Source organism: Borostomias antarcticus (genome assembly GCF_949987555.1).
Source record: "Borostomias antarcticus genome assembly, chromosome: 19".
Classification (NCBI taxonomy): Eukaryota; Metazoa; Chordata; class Actinopteri; order Stomiiformes; family Stomiidae; genus Borostomias; species Borostomias antarcticus.
The window spans coordinates 3,209,901-3,225,513 of record NC_140252.1 but is presented as its reverse complement, the minus strand read 5'-3'; the positions used below and the strand labels follow the sequence as shown (position 1 = coordinate 3,225,513).

The 15,613-nt window shown below is 47.6% G+C and overlaps 1 protein-coding gene across 1 annotated transcript in view; it reads right to left on the bottom strand.

The window, feature by feature from the left end:
* Positions 1-4,184: 4,184 nt before the first annotated feature.
* The window catches only part of LOC311321571 (clathrin coat assembly protein AP180-like), a gene marked incomplete at both ends in the record, with an annotated part of 37,033 nt that continues 25,604 nt past the window's right edge, over positions 4,185-15,613 (bottom strand). The window contains 6 exons of the mRNA XM_084453566.1: positions 4,185-4,271; positions 5,313-5,384; positions 5,564-5,623; positions 7,044-7,105; positions 7,688-7,822; positions 12,158-12,205. Of these exons, the coding sequence (XP_084309692.1) occupies positions 4,185-4,271; positions 5,313-5,384; positions 5,564-5,623; positions 7,044-7,105; positions 7,688-7,822; positions 12,158-12,205 (464 nt within the window). The remainder of the gene's footprint in view (positions 4,272-5,312; positions 5,385-5,563; positions 5,624-7,043; positions 7,106-7,687; positions 7,823-12,157; positions 12,206-15,613) is intronic.

The window sequence follows — 15,613 nt, the reverse complement described above, 5'->3', positions numbered from 1 at the left end:
ATAGCAGTGTCATTCATATTTCAGTTTCTGTTCTGTATAAAATGTACCAAATAAAAACTCATGGACCCAATCTTTGTGATGGACAGAGCGTTGCTGACTGATGAGGGCAGGAGTGCAGACATACTGGAAGTGATGAGGAGCAGGTCCATTGGCTTGTTTGTGAATTTGAACTTTATTGCATCTTAGTGGGACTCACATGCAAGTAGTATAGGGGGGAGGGGCCGACGCCATCCACCAACCAAAACATGGTCTTCAACCAAATACATTATTTATCCACGTTCTGGAGTTTTATTTGTCTTTTTTTCTTTCTCAACACTTTTTTTCACAATGGATTAAGATACAGTAGTCACCATTTTAAATAAACAAACAACACATAAACATCCAGTGTATATCTGAGTGATTTCCAGTGAGAGTCCCCTGCTGCTTCCTCAGCACCGCCGGAGGAGACTGGACAACCGTACGGATCACTGCTCCACTATGACCTGCTAGGAGACCAGGGCCACGTCCACTTTCTCTCCACACACCTGCTTTCCTTGTCTCCTTCACTGATAGGCGAGCAACAACTTTCTCGTGTCTGTGAACGCAGCTCAATGTGTAGTGCTCAAAGCAGAGACAAGGGAAGGAGGATTTTCGGAGTATTGGAAGACGGCCCAGGTCTGCCTCAATTGACATGCTTTAAAATGCAGTTCCACTCCACACCAGCAGGGAGAGCAACAGTGAACACTTTGGGCTGAGTTTGCATTCAAAACTGACTGAATAGAGATGGAGATTATGTACAAGGGGGGAAAAAGGGACTTTTTCCAATTTGCTTGCTTCCAATTTTTTTCACTATAGAATTCATAGACATAACTAAAATATATGATACATTTTCTCTCAAAATAAAGATTAATGAAATATATGTATAATCTATCTTCAAAATAGTCTAAATGCATATGCAATTTTAACACATTTTGCATTTATCACACAATCCTCAAAAAAGTGACAAAATAAAATTAAAAAAAAGGACTGAACATAGTCTCCAGGTGAACCCAGCTTTCTGGTAAAAGCTGCAGGTCAATCTGTTTTCAGAGTCACACACCTACAGCTGTTCTCAAAGGTCAATCTGTTTTCAGAGTCACACACCTACAGCTGTTCTCAAAGGTCAATCTGTTTTCATAGTCACACACCTACAGCTGTTCTCAAAGGTCAATCTGTTTTCATAGTCACACACCTACAGCTGTGCTCAAAGGCTGGCTGGAAGGATCGATGGAGAAAAGTAGCAAACAAGTGTTGAGTGATGTCATAAACACAACTCAGTATTTGATTGGACAGCTGGGGTGGGAGGGGGGGGGGCATAGGATTGGCCAGTGGGGTACACACACCGAACACAGTCCACAGTTAAACAACACGGTCCTCGTGTGGGAAACGCGCAAGAAAAAAGTCAACACATATCCACCATTCCAAGTCAGCTGATATGCAGAAATCCCGAATCTAAATACACTTGAATTTTTTTATGGTATTTTTTTTCCTCTTAGTTTAAGTAAAGGATAACATTGAAGTACATACACACTCACACGCACGGACACGGTACATACACACTCACACGCACGGACACGGTACATACACACTCACACGCACGGACACGGTACATACACACTCACACGCACGGACACGGTACATACACACTCACACGCACGGACACGGTACATACACACTCACACGCACGGACACGGTACATACACACTCACACGCACGGACACGGTACATACACACTCACACGCACGGACACGGTACATACACACTCACACGCACGGACACGGTACATACACACTCACACGCACGGACACGGTACATACACACTCACACGCACGGACACGGTACATACACACTCACACGCACGGACACGGTACATACACACTCACACGCACGGACACGGTACATACACACTCACACGCACGGACACGGTACATACACACTCACACGCACGGACACGGTACATACACACTCACACGCACGGACACGGTACATACACACTCACACGCACGGACACGGCTGCTGATTTCGGTTTCTATGGTCTACATCCACGATTTGTGCTACAACATTAGACGGAGAGGGGGCGGGGCTTAAGGGGTGGTAGGGATGGCTGATTGGCTGATGGACCGGGGCGTGACAGGAAGGAGGCAGGATGGAGCGCACACACCACATCCACGGAGCTCCAGACACAACGACCACTGCTGGAGGAAGACAGGGAGCCAGAGAGAGAGAGAGAGAGAGAGTTCATGATTGATTACTACAATTTTATTACAGTAGGTCAACAATATTTAAAGGTGCAGTATGTTTGTGATGTCCTGTTAGACTTTTGAAAAATGCAACTGAGAAAATCCCCGCCCCTCCCTTCAGGCCTTCCTCCAAAGCCCCTCCTCCAAAGTGGGGGAAAACAAATGACACTTGGTAGGCAGGCCGGTAGGTAGCTTGACAGGCAGGTAAGCCATCCAATCATTTCAAGTTGGCAACTATAAATGATTGGACGCACTTATTATAGTCCTTCATCTTCCACCGATTACAGGTTTATTTCATTTTAGTGTCAAAGCACTTTATTTATAGATTGCTGTCGGGATGTAATGAGGATTGTGAAATATATCAAAAAGTGCCTCTGAGCCAAATCACCTACTGCACCTATAAAGGTCGGTATTAAATAAACTCCTCTGAAGCCTTTTAAAGACTCGGTGTGAGAACTCTGCCTTGGAGTGTTTGGGTATAAGAGGTGGTCGACCTTGGAGTGTTTGGGTATAAGAGGTGGTCGACCTTGGAGTGTTTGGGTATAAGAGGTGGTCGACCTTGGAGTGTTTGGGTATAAGAGGTGGTCGACCTTGGAGTGTTTGGGTATAAGAGGTGGTCGACCTTGGAGTGTTTGGGTATAAGAGGTGGTCGACCTTGGAGTGTTTGGGTATAAGAGGTGGTCGACCTTGGAGTGTTTGGGTATAAGAGGTGGTCGACCTTGGAGTGTTTGGGTATAAGAGGTGGTCGACCTTGGAGTGTTTGGGTATAAGAGGTGGTCGACCTTGGAGTGTTTGGGTATAAGAGGTGGTCGACCTTGGAGTGTTTTGGTATAAGAGGTGGTCGAACTTGGAGTGTTTGGGTATAAGAGGTGGTCGAACTTGGAGTGTTTGGGTATAAGAGGTGGTCGACCTTGGAGTGTTTGGGTATAAGAGGTGGTCGACCTTGGAGTGTTTGGGTATAAGAGGTGGTCGACCTTGGAGTGTTTGGGTATAAGAGGTGGTCGACCTTGGGAGTGTTTGGGTATAAGAGGTGGTCGACCTTGGAGTGTTTGGGTATAAGAGGTGGTCGACCTTGGAGTGTTTGGGTATAAGAGGTGGTCGACCTTGGAGTGTTTGGGTATAAGAGGTGGTCGACCTTGGAGTGTTTGGGTATAAGAGGTGGTCGACCTTGGAGTGTTTGGGTATAAGAGGTGGTCGACCTTGGAGTGTTTGGGTATAAGAGGTGGTCGACCTTGGAGTGTTTGGGTATAAGAGGTGGTCGACCTTGGAGTGTTTGGGTATAAGAGGTGGTCGACCTTGGAGTGTTTGGGTATAAGAGGTGGTCGACCTTGGAGTGTTTGGGTATAAGAGGTGGTCGACCTTGGAGTGTTTGGGTATAAGAGGTGGTCGACCTTGGAGTGTTTTGGTATAAGAGGTGGTCGAACTTGGAGTGTTTGGGTATAAGAGGTGGTCGAACTTGGAGTGTTTGGGTATAAGAGGTGGTCGACCTTGGAGTGTTTGGGTATAAGAGGTGGTCGACCTTGGAGTGTTTGGGTATAAGAGGTGGTCGACCTTGGAGTGTTTGGGTATAAGAGGTGGTCGACCTTGGAGTGTTTGGGTATAAGAGGTGGTCGACCTTGGAGTGTTTGGGTATAAGAGGTGGTCGACCTTGGAGTGTTTGGGTATAAGAGGTGGTCGACCTTGGAGTGTTTGGGTATAAGAGGTGGTCGACCTTGGAGTGTTTGGGTATAAGAGGTGGTCGACCTTGGAGTGTTTGGGTATAAGAGGTGGTCGACCTTGGAGTGTTTGGGTATAAGAGGTGGTCGACCTTGGAGTGTTTGGGTATAAGAGGTGGTCGACCTTGGAGTGTTTGGGTATAAGAGGTGGTCGACCTTGGAGTGTTTGGGTACAGGACGTGGTCTACCTTGTTCAGGTATTAGAGGTGGTCTACATGAAGTCCTTGATGTTGAGGTCATCCAGGGCGTTCTTAGGAGGCGGAGGCCTCCTGGGGCTCTGGCCCATCCCTGGGGACATCTGGAGACGACACGCATGAAGGTTATGTGTGTGTGTGTGTGTGTGTCTGTGTTCGTGTGTGTGTGTGTGTGAGAGAGAGAGAGAGAGAGAGAGAGAGAGAGAGAGAGGGTGTGTGAGTGTGTGTACACATTGGCGATTTTATAGGGGGGGCAGGGGGGGCAAGTGCCCCCCCTGATTGGACAGCCCAACTCTGCTCAGTTTTATTTTATTTTTTTGTACTAATTAACACAATTATTAAATACATAATTGTGGTTTGTACCAGTTTGTGTTAGATCATCATTCATTTTAAAAGTGTATTTATTACTTAAACTAGGCTACCTTTAAAAATATATATATATTCATAATCCACTAATGGCACAACTCGTCCGTCGAAAAAAAATTGATCTGACTGTACTGCTCAGTGCTCAACAAGCTACAACTAGCCAACCTGCTCATAATGGCAAAAAGAGCAATAAAAACAATTTACCACTTCTTCATAAAATAAAATAAAATCTGCCAATGCTAATGAAGAAGCTACCACTCGAAATGACACTGCAGCAGGTGCAATCGAATGTAGAAGTGCTCCAGAGGCTATCGGAGCTAGCACTAGCACTAGCAACATCACCATCGGCGAGGAAGCTAGCACCAGCAGGTAGTTGCAGTTTGATGTTGTGATGTTGAGTATGGCCTGGTGCTCGGTCATAAAGTCATATTGACATGCTCGTGGTGTCTAGATGAAGTTTGATGCATTGTACATATTGAATTGTCATACGGATTTCTTATTAGCATACTGTTCACAACTGGCATTCTTTGTAAATAGATGGGACGAGACGGCAGAACTGTTTTGTTTTTTTTCTCACGTCAAAATGTTGCCCCCCCTACTCTCAGAGGGTAAAATCGCCTATGTGTGTACAGGTATGTTTGAGTGTGTGTGTGTGTGTGTGTGTGTGTGTGTGTGTGTGTGTGTGTGTGTGTGTGAGAGAGAGAGAGAGAGAGAGAGAGTAGGTGTGTGAGTGTGTGTACAGGTATGTTTGAGTGTGTGTGTGTGTGTGTGTGTCTCACCGGCGCTCCGGCTGTGGGGAAGCCAGGCCTGACCATGGGCATCATGGGAGCTCCGGCCCCCGGCGCCCCGGGCTGAGAGAGAGATGGAGAGAGGAGAAAGAGAAAGAGAGGAGAGTGGAAGAGGAGAGATGGGTAGAGAAATAGTTAAACACGGCAGCCATTTTGAGAGCTGGTGGGCCACCTACAGGGGTCATCGGCCATCTTAGGTGCTCCTAAAGGCGGTAACAGAGGCCGAGGCTGGGTGGTCTTACCATGCTGAATCCTGGGTTAGGATAAGAGCCCATAAAAGCAGGGACCCCCATGGGAATGGTCTAGGGGTGCGGGGGGGGGGGGGGGGGGGGGGGAGAGGAGAGGAGGAGGGACGTTACACATGACTACACTACACACAGCACAGGCACGGCCAAGTACAGCACAGCCCAACACCACACACACACACACACACACACACACACACACACACACACTTAACGCACTCGTTAACAGTGTCAACACAGCGGAAACTCACACATTTAACACACACACACACACACACACACACACACACACACAGACACGTAAACACACTCAGGGCAAGACAGTTAAATGATGCCAAACAATCACACAGCACACAACCCAAGCCCTGAGCTACTGCAGCCTCTCAATCTGATTCCCTCTACGACTACCTCGCTAGCATGCAGCAGCATTTAGAGGGCATATGAAATAGCAGGCGGGTTTAGTCACAACTATCAGTGAACTGAAGTATATGATATTTAGTTTAGTCATGACTATCAGTGAACTGAAGTATAAGATATTTAGTTTAGTCACGACTATCAGTGAACTGAAGTATGATATTTAGTTTAGTCACAACTATCAGTGAACTGAAGTATATGATATTCACAGCAAAGATGAGTCCTTAGAGAAAGCCGCTAAAGCTATGAAGGCCGAGGAAACAATGACAATCCAGGTCAACAAGAGATATCAATAGTTTGTCTAATAATTGGTTTCAATTCACTGCTTGAATGTCAAAGCTAAATCAATGGGATTGTAGCGTCCATTATGTTGCACACTACGGTCAGATACATGTCACAGCATTATTATAGACCAAACGCCTGGTTAAAATAGGCCACATAAATCTCAATATTGTTTTCATTCACTAGCTGTGTGAGAATATGTGAGGTGATACGGCTGATTTAGTGAGCCTTGCTAGCACTGTTGGATTATTTTCTTTATAGTTATGGGTTGCAGGAGATGCCTGCTAGGATTTCATTGTGCCATTGTTTTCTTCTATGTTATTGTTTTGTCTAGGTGTTTGTTGTTGTTTTGTAGTGTGCTTGTCTGGAACAAAAATAAACAAATATACAAATGAGGGAAGCATTTTGGGGTCGGCAAAAGGTCAGATGTTTTTTTAGAGATCCTCTAAAAACGCCAAATTCCAAATCTGCTTGGACCTCCTGAAATGCTAGAATGATTTAAAAAGATATAAGAAACTTGGCAATAGCTCTAGATCGCTCTTCTGTTTTTACACTCATCCAACTGTTTCAATATCTATATGCCTGCTAATACGTACATAACTGCCAGGGAGCTACAGACTGATGTGGAATTAGACACTCTCTCTATCTCTGCTTTCCCTGTCCCCGTTCTCAGCCCTGTGATTGGTCCACCCCGGAGAGCGCTGCATGTGATTGGCTCCATGCCATGCTTGTCACAGCCATGCTGCTCCACTCCATGCTAAGAGACACAGACAACATTTACCATGGGGGCACCCCAACTGGGCGGAGCTACCTGTGGGGCGGCCGCGTTGCCCATCCCGAGATCTACGGAGAGAGAGAGAGAGAGAGAGAGAGAGAGAGAAAGAGAGAGGGGGAGAGAGAGAGAGAGAGAGAGAGAGAGAGAGGGGGAGAGAGAGAGAGAAAGAGAAAGAGAGAGAGAATTAGTCACAATCAGAATATATATTGTGCTTTCAGTTGTCATCTGAATTGAGTTATTGAGTGACTGTGGTATCACTACTGAGTTATTGAGTGTGACTGGTATCACTCTACTGAGTTATTGAGTGTGACTGGTATCACTCTACTGAGTTATTGAGTGTGACTGGTATCACTCTACTGAGTTATTGAGTGTGACTGTGGTATCACTCTACTGAGTTATTGAGTGTGACTGGTATCACTCTACTGAGTTATTGAGTGTGACTGGTATCACTCTACTGAGGTATTGAGTGTGACTGGTATCACTCTACTGAGGTATTGAGTGTGACTGGTATCACTCTACTGAGTTATTGAGTGTGACTGGTATCACTCTACTGAGGTATTGAGTGTGACTGTGGTATCACTCTGAGCAGCGCAGGTCTTTCACATGAGAACATCCCACATCCCTGCCCCCTGGCGTTACTGTGAGCTTACTGCCGGCCAGGTTCGCCATAGTGGAGTCCAGGTCTCCTCCCATTGGTTTGACTGGAGACGAGGCACCCATAGGGGGCGCCCCAGAGCCCTGGGGGGTCACGGCAGGCTTCATGACGTCTCCTAACCCATCAAATTCTGGAGAGATTACGGAAGGAGGGAGATAGGATAGAGGGTGATTTAGAGGGGTGGAGGGAGGGAGAGAGAGAACAGAACAGGGATAAAAGAGGGAAAGGAGAGAGGGATGGAGAGAGGGAGAAAGGGATGGAGAGGGGGAGAGAGGGATGGAGAGAGGGATGGAGAGGGGGAGAGAGGGATGGAGAGAGGGATGGAGAGAGGGATGGAGAGGGGGAGAGAGGGATGGAGAGAGGGATGGAGAGGGGGAGAGAGGGATGGAGAGGGAGAGAGGGATGGAGAGAGGGATGGAGAGAGGGATGGAGAGGGGGAGAGAGGGATGGAGAGAGGGATGGAGAGAGGGATGGAGAGAGGGATGGAGAGGGGGAGAGAGGGATGGAGAGAGGGATGGAGAGAGGGAGAGAGGGATGAAGAGGGGGAGAGAGAGAGGAGAAAAGAACAGTTGTTTAGAGTCAAACTACAATCCGCTGTTATCACATGCCCCGCCTAGCAGGGGTATCCCCATGACAACCAAAGGAGAAGGTTTCCATGACAACAGGGATTCCAGAGGAGCATGGGAATGTCGGCGAGAGGCGCTGAACACTACGAGGCGTCACTAACCAGCCTGAACACACATGTACACACGCGCGCGCACACACACACACACACACACACACGTACGCATGCGCACACACACACTATGGGGTGTGATTCGTGCCAGCGTAACAAACACTCAGTGCTTTCGTCGCCTGCATTGCGTGTATAAAGGTACTTTGGCGAGCTGATTAATAGGCGTGCATATACGCACGCGTTACGAGTCGCTCGCATTCTCAGAGGGTGACGTGTCAAAAGTGCCGTGCCATTTTTGCGCACATGTAACGTTTGCACGCTCGTGTTAAGTCAGCGGGCACTAGAAGCTGCGAGCGGGGCTCATTTGTCCATATTGAATAAAAATTAAGAATATTTATTTGCACTCAATCAAATTCCAGGACCCTCCTTGCATAACTTTTCCTAGATATGTGTCGTTTTATCTCCACTATCGCTACATTTTCAAATAAGAGCGCGCATCATCAACTAGCTGTAGCACAGGGGTGCTGAGGATCAGCACCAAAACACGTAGGCTATAAGAGTATAAAAATGTATTTTGTATTTTGACATACAGTAGGCTATGGCGCAAAAGGGATTGTGAGTGTAGGCTACACTAATTAGCCTACAATCAACTAGGATGGGCTCCATAGCCTAATGATTATCAATCCCAGCTGTGCGTAATTATGCGTCCTGTGTAGCCTCTAAATTGACCTTGCTTTTCATTGTAAAATATTATGCTAGATGTGCTTCAGTTTTAGGAGTCAAACCATGGCATGCCAGCCTTAACACGTGCGGGCGTTTAAACGTCTGTTGCGTACGTTGGCATGGCACGTTCCACACGTCACACTATAATATTAGCAAACCACACAAACGTGTGTCTATACGCACGCTTATTCGTTTGATCAAACTATAAGGTGTAGTGTTAGGTGTCAGGTATTTGATGCACATATTAGGAGTGACGTGTCAAAAGTGCCGTGCCAACGTTTAAAACATAGAACAAGCGTGCACACGCCTTTGCGTGTTAACTGCGGGCACTAGAAGCACCGAGTGGTGGTAATTTGAACACAAGTGAATCAAAATGATAATTGTTTGCACTCGATCAAATTCAAGGACCCTCCTTTCATTACTTTTCCTAGATATCAGCGTTTTTATCACGTTTACATTTCGGCCTTCTGTCTAGACTGCAGTGCTCTTTTCTGTCAGCAGATGTCGCAGGCGGGTGATTTATATTTATATTTGTAGCATAATGTATGTGTTATAATTATGTGCAAAATGATGACAATCACCTAAATCAAAAACAATGAAGCACATGTATTGCTATAGCTCGTTACCAAATGTTAGGCTTGTAAGACTCAACTTAATCATTATTAATTCCGCTATTCCTAAATATCAGAAGAGATATCTGTCTCACTCGCTCTCGGAGCAGGTATTGCGCAACACAAAGCAGGTATTGCGCAACATAGCCGCGCGCCAGGAGACCCGCTCTGAGAGAGAGAGAGAATGAGACAGTCTTTTTCTGTGAGGGAGGAAACACGAGCAATATTTTCAATCATGCTTTCCATTGATGAATCACGAATAATGTATATAAACAGTGCAAATAAAAATAAATCAAAATAATAGGCCTATTGTGCAAAAAAAATAGCCAAACGAATTGTAGGCTACATTTGAAAGTGTTCAGCCTGGTGTAGGCTGGCCTATAGGCAAAAAAATGAATGCATTGATACTGCAAAATGGTTTCATTTGAGCTGAACACTACACAACTGATTTAATAATTTCTATAATATCAGGTGATTGCTTTGAATGTTACAAATTAGTTGAAACAGTGGTAGCGATTTGCAACCTGGTAGCCTACAGTCTGGGGAAGCGTTGGGCCTTCCCGCGCCACCACAGAAGTGGGTCTTCGCTCGCTCCAGCTCATCTTGAGTTGACGGCATAGTCCTCCTCCCCAAAGAAAGACCTGTAGGCCTATTAGAACCAGCTATGATTTAAAGGCAACTGACCTTACACGTGCGGCCGCTAACACGTCTGCTGCGCTAGCAAGGCACTGGCACGTTTGACACGTCGCTATGCAATTTCTGCACACATTACAAGATGTACATACGTACGTACATCTATGATTTTACCAAACTGTCATGTGTAGTGTTGGTGTCGCATATGTGAGGCGCATCTAACCTGTAGTGTTGCCGTCACGCACACGATGCGCAATACGTGTAAACAACATGTGCACAGCGTCTGCGTTACAGGTACGTTACAGCTATGAGACGTCTGTCTCTCCATTGTTTGTCAATGGAAATTATACACGTGCGTTTAGACGTTTGATGTCATCGCGTCTTCTTAAGTAGGCGCAAGTCAAGCGTTTCAGTATGGTGTGCTGGCACTAATCACACCCCATACACACGTATGCACGTGCACACACACACACACGTGCGCACACACACACACACACACGCACACACACGTGCGCACACGCACACACACACACACGCACACACACACAGCTCTACATAATTAATGAAACAACGATTCAACAGTGTCAAAGCTGTATGATTGTTCTCTAGAGAATTTGTATTACATACAAATCCATAAATGGACTCACAGGGTGGGCGTCAATAACACAGTCTAGTCACAACACAGTTTAAGATTCATATTAGCTACTGTAAATAAAGCCACTGGGCAGGTAAACCAGACCACTGACTAAGGGAAGCGTCAGATTAGGACTGGTCAGATTAGGACTGGTCATCTGAAGGAGAGTGTCAGATTAGGACTGGTCATATTAGGACCGGTCAGATTAGGACTGGTCAGATTAGGACTGGTCAGATTAGGACCGGTCAGATTAGGACTGGTCAGATTAGGACTGGTCATCTGAAGGAGAGTGTCAGATTAGGTCTGGTCATATTAGGACCGGTCAGATTAGGACTGGTCAGATTAGGACTGGTCATCTGAAGGAGAGTGTCAGATTAGGACTGATCAGATGAGGACTGGTCAGATTAGGACTGGTCAGATGAGGACTGGTCAGATGAGGACTGGTCAGATTAGGACTGGTCAGATTAGGACTGGTCAGCTGAGGGAGACTAGAGACCAGCGCTACGCCGGGGAACAGCCAGGCGGAGGCGTCTGCTTCTCTCTACAGCAGCGCAGCTGAGCTCTGCTACTACTGCAATGCAGCAAGGCACTGTGGGTAGGGGGGGGGGGGGGGGGGAACACACGCAAAAGAGCCGGGAAACTCACCCAATCAAACGGCAGGAAGCAAGCAATGAGCCAGCCCCAAAGCCAGATGGAGAGGTGGGGAGAGAGAGAGAGAGAGAGGGAGAGAGAGAGAGAGAGAGAGAGAGAGAGAGAGAGGATGGAAGGGGAAGAGAAATAAAAAGGGATAGAAGGACAGAAACCGATAAATCGTAGGGGTGAGGTTTCAAAAAAGGGGGAAGAGAATGGGAGGATAGTGTGAATGAAAGAAAGAGGGAGAGGAAGGGAGATGGAGGAGGGAGAGAGAGTTAAGCCTTCAAGCAGTAGTATCTGCAGACCATTGGTTACATAACATGCAGAGCCATGACCAAGAACAGGTGAACCATGGGAGGGACCGTTGCCAGGGTAACACAGTTACCAGGGTTACTAGGTTTTTTCGATGGAAAGACCAGTGAGGAAGTGAAGCGAAACCAAACCACACCCCCATGAGACACCGGCGTGTGTGTGTGTGTGTGCGTGCGTGCGTGTGCGTGTGCATGCGTGCGTGTGTGTGTGTGTGTGTGTGTCACATGCTAAGAGGGGCGTTACCTGACATCAGCTCGGCGGCGGGCTGCTTCTCTGCGCCGGTGGAGTCCGCTGGGTCAAAACAAAACAAAACAAACCATACCAGGCCAGGCCAAAGTGGGCCAAGCCGATCCCAGGGCAGCGTGAGGGCAGAGAGGGGTCAGAGGTCAGAGAGGGGTCAGAGGTCAGCCTTGGGCTCCATGCTGGGAACGACACACCACACCGGGCAGAGGAGGGTTGTCAACAGCAGGGTAGCAGATGGACCAAAACACATAAGACTTACACACACTTATAAGCATGCACACACACACACACACACACACACACACACACGTGCACACACACAAACACGCGCGCATGTACGCACACACACACAGACCCACAAACACACACACACACACAAACATAAAGTAAGGTCTGAAGCACACAAAACTAAACTTGTTTGATCCCAAAATGCTGTAGCAAGTTTACCACTACGACCAATCAAAACCAGGCCACTGTGTGAGGCCTTCATGCTCCAGCCAATAGCACAAGCTGATTTCTATATCATCTACTTCTTTAGCCAATCACAAGTCTCTCACACATTCTAACCTTATCCACAATATACAGTACAATTCCTACAGAACTGCTACAGAAAAAAAACAATGGTGAACAAGACATATCCTACTATGAAATAAACAACACATTGTGTGTATGAAAATAAAACTATCCTATCAAGAGAATAATGAGCGAGGACATGGTGACATCTGAAAATATGAAGAACAGCCGGAGAGTTGGAGGGGGGAGTGAGTGAGTTACCAGCACCCCCAAACAGGTCCATGATGGCTGCAGAGTCCGTGTGGGGAGGGGGGGCGGAGGAGAGGAGGGGGGCGGGGGAGAGGAGGGGGGCGGGGGGGGGGAAGGCATCCGCTGGGAGGGGCACGGGGAGACATGGGTGAGAACACACACACACACATATATCACACTGCACATATATACACACACACACACACACACACACACTTAATAGAGAGGGTGGGTACCTGCTGCAAACAAGTCAACACTGGGGGTTGTGGGGAAGGTTGGTTCTGGCATGGAATCAAAGAAATCTACAAACACACACACACACACACACACACATACACATAAAAACACATACACACACACACACACACACACACACACACACACATACACATAAAAACACACACACACACACACACACACACACACACATACATACACATAAAAACACACACACACACACACATACACACATACACATAAAAACACATACACACACACACACACACACACACACACACACACATATAAACACATTATAATGGAGGTGCTACACTGGTTTACAAAACACAGATGAATAGATTTCTGTTGAAAGTGAGAAGTGTGACATGGTGCTGAAGCAGCCGGGCTAGAAGAGACAGTGTGTAGTCTCTCTGTCTGAGGTAGAGAGATGAGGGAGACAGTGTGTAGTCTCTCTGTCTGAGGTAGAGAGATGAGGGAGACAGTGTGTAGTCTCTCTGTCTGAGGTAGAGAGATGAGGGAGACAGTGTGTAGTCTCTCTGTCTGAGGTAGAGAGATGAAGGAGACAGTGTGTAGTCTCTCTGTCTGAGGAGAGAGATGAAGGAGACAGTGTGTAGTCTCTCTGTCTGAGGAGAGAGATGAGGGAGACAGTGTGTAGTCTCTCTGTCTGAGGTAGAGAGATGAGGGAGACAGTGTGTAGTCTCTCTGTCTGAGGAGAGAGATGAGGGAGACAGTGTGTAGTCTCTCTGTCTGAGGTAGAGAGATGAGGGAGACAGTGTGTAGTCTCTCTGTCTGAGGTAGAGAGATGAGGGAGACAGTGTGTAGTCTCTCTGTCTGAGGTAGAGAGATGAGGGAGACAGTGTGTAGTCTCTCTGTCTGAGGTAGAGAGATGAGGGAGACAGTGTGTAGTCTCTCTGTCTGAGGTAGAGAGATGAAGGAGACAGTGTGTAGTCTCTCTGTCTGAGGTAGAGAGATGAGGGAGACAGTGTGTAGTCTCTCTGTCTGAGGAGAGAGATGAGGGAGACAGTGTGTAGTCTCTCTGTCTGAGGTAGAGAGATGAGGGAGACAGTGTGTAGTCTCTCTGTCTGAGGAGAGAGATGAGGGAGACAGTGTGTAGTCTCTCTGTCTGAGGTAGAGAGATGAGGGAGACAGTGTGTAGTCTCTCTGTCTGAGGTAGAGAGATGAGGGAGACAGTGTGTAGTCTCTCTGTCTGAGGTAGAGAGATGAAGAAGACAGTGTGTAGTCTCTCTGTCTGAGGTAGAGAGATGAGGGAGACAGTGTGTAGTCTCTCTGTCTGAGGAGAGAGATGAGGGAGACAGTGTGTAGTCTCTCTGTCTGAGGTAGAGAGATGAAGGAGACAGTGTGTAGTCTCTCTGTCTGAGGAAGAGAGATGAGGGAGAAAGTGTGTAGTCTCTCTGTCTGAGGTAGAGAGATGAGGGAGACAGTGTGTAGTCTCTCTGTCTGAGGAGAGAGATGAGGGAGACAGTGTGTAGTCTCTCTGTCTGAGGTAGAGAGATGAGGGAGACAGTGTGTAGTCTCTCTGTCTGAGGTAGAGAGATGAAGAAGACAGTGTGTAGTCTCTCTGTCTGAGGTAGAGAGATGAAGGAGACAGTGTGTAGTCTCTCTGTCTGAGGTAGAGAGATGAAGGAGACAGTGTGTAGTCTCTCTGTCTGAGGTAGAGAGATGAAGGAGACAGTGTGTAGTCTCTCTGTCTGAGGTAGAGAGATGAAGAAGACAGTGTGTCTCTGTCTGAGGTAGACGAACAGAGAAGAGAAGAAGAGAAGAAAATAAAGGAGAAGAACAGAGGAGAGAGAAGAGAGGAGAGGAGAGGAGAGGAGAGGAGAGGAGAGGAGAGGAGAGGAGAGGAGAGGAGAGGAGAGGAGAGGAGAGGAGAGGAGAGGAGAGGAGAGGAGAGGAGAGGAGAGGAGAGAGGAGAGAGAGAGAGAGAGAGGAGAGGAGAGGAGAGGAGAGGAGAGGAGAGGAGAGGAGAGAGAGGAGAGGAGAGGAGAGGAGAGGAGAGGAGAGGAGAGGAGAGAGAGAGAGAGAGAGGAGAGGAGAGGAGAGGAGAGGAGAGGAGAGGAGAGGAGAGGAGAGGAGAGGAGAGAGAGAGAGAGAGAGAGAGAGGAGAGGAGAGGAGAGGAGAGGAGAGGAGAGGAGAGGAGAGGAGAGGAGAGAGAGGAGAGGAGAGGAGAGGAGAGGAGAGGAGAGGAGAGGAGAGGAGAGGAGAGGTGTAGATCACACTGTAAGAAAAAGCCGAGCAGCTCATTAAGAGGAGGAGAGGACGCCCCAGACAGGAGAGAAGGTTCCGGAGGAGCGTCAGCGCTTCCTCCAAACATTCACCGTTGAAGAGGTCTCTGGATGGGGCGGGGCCAGGGGCGCTGGAGGGGGCGGGGCCAGGGGTGCTGGAGGGGGGTAGCGGGATGACGGGGGCAGAGTTGATGAGCGGTGGGGGCGGAA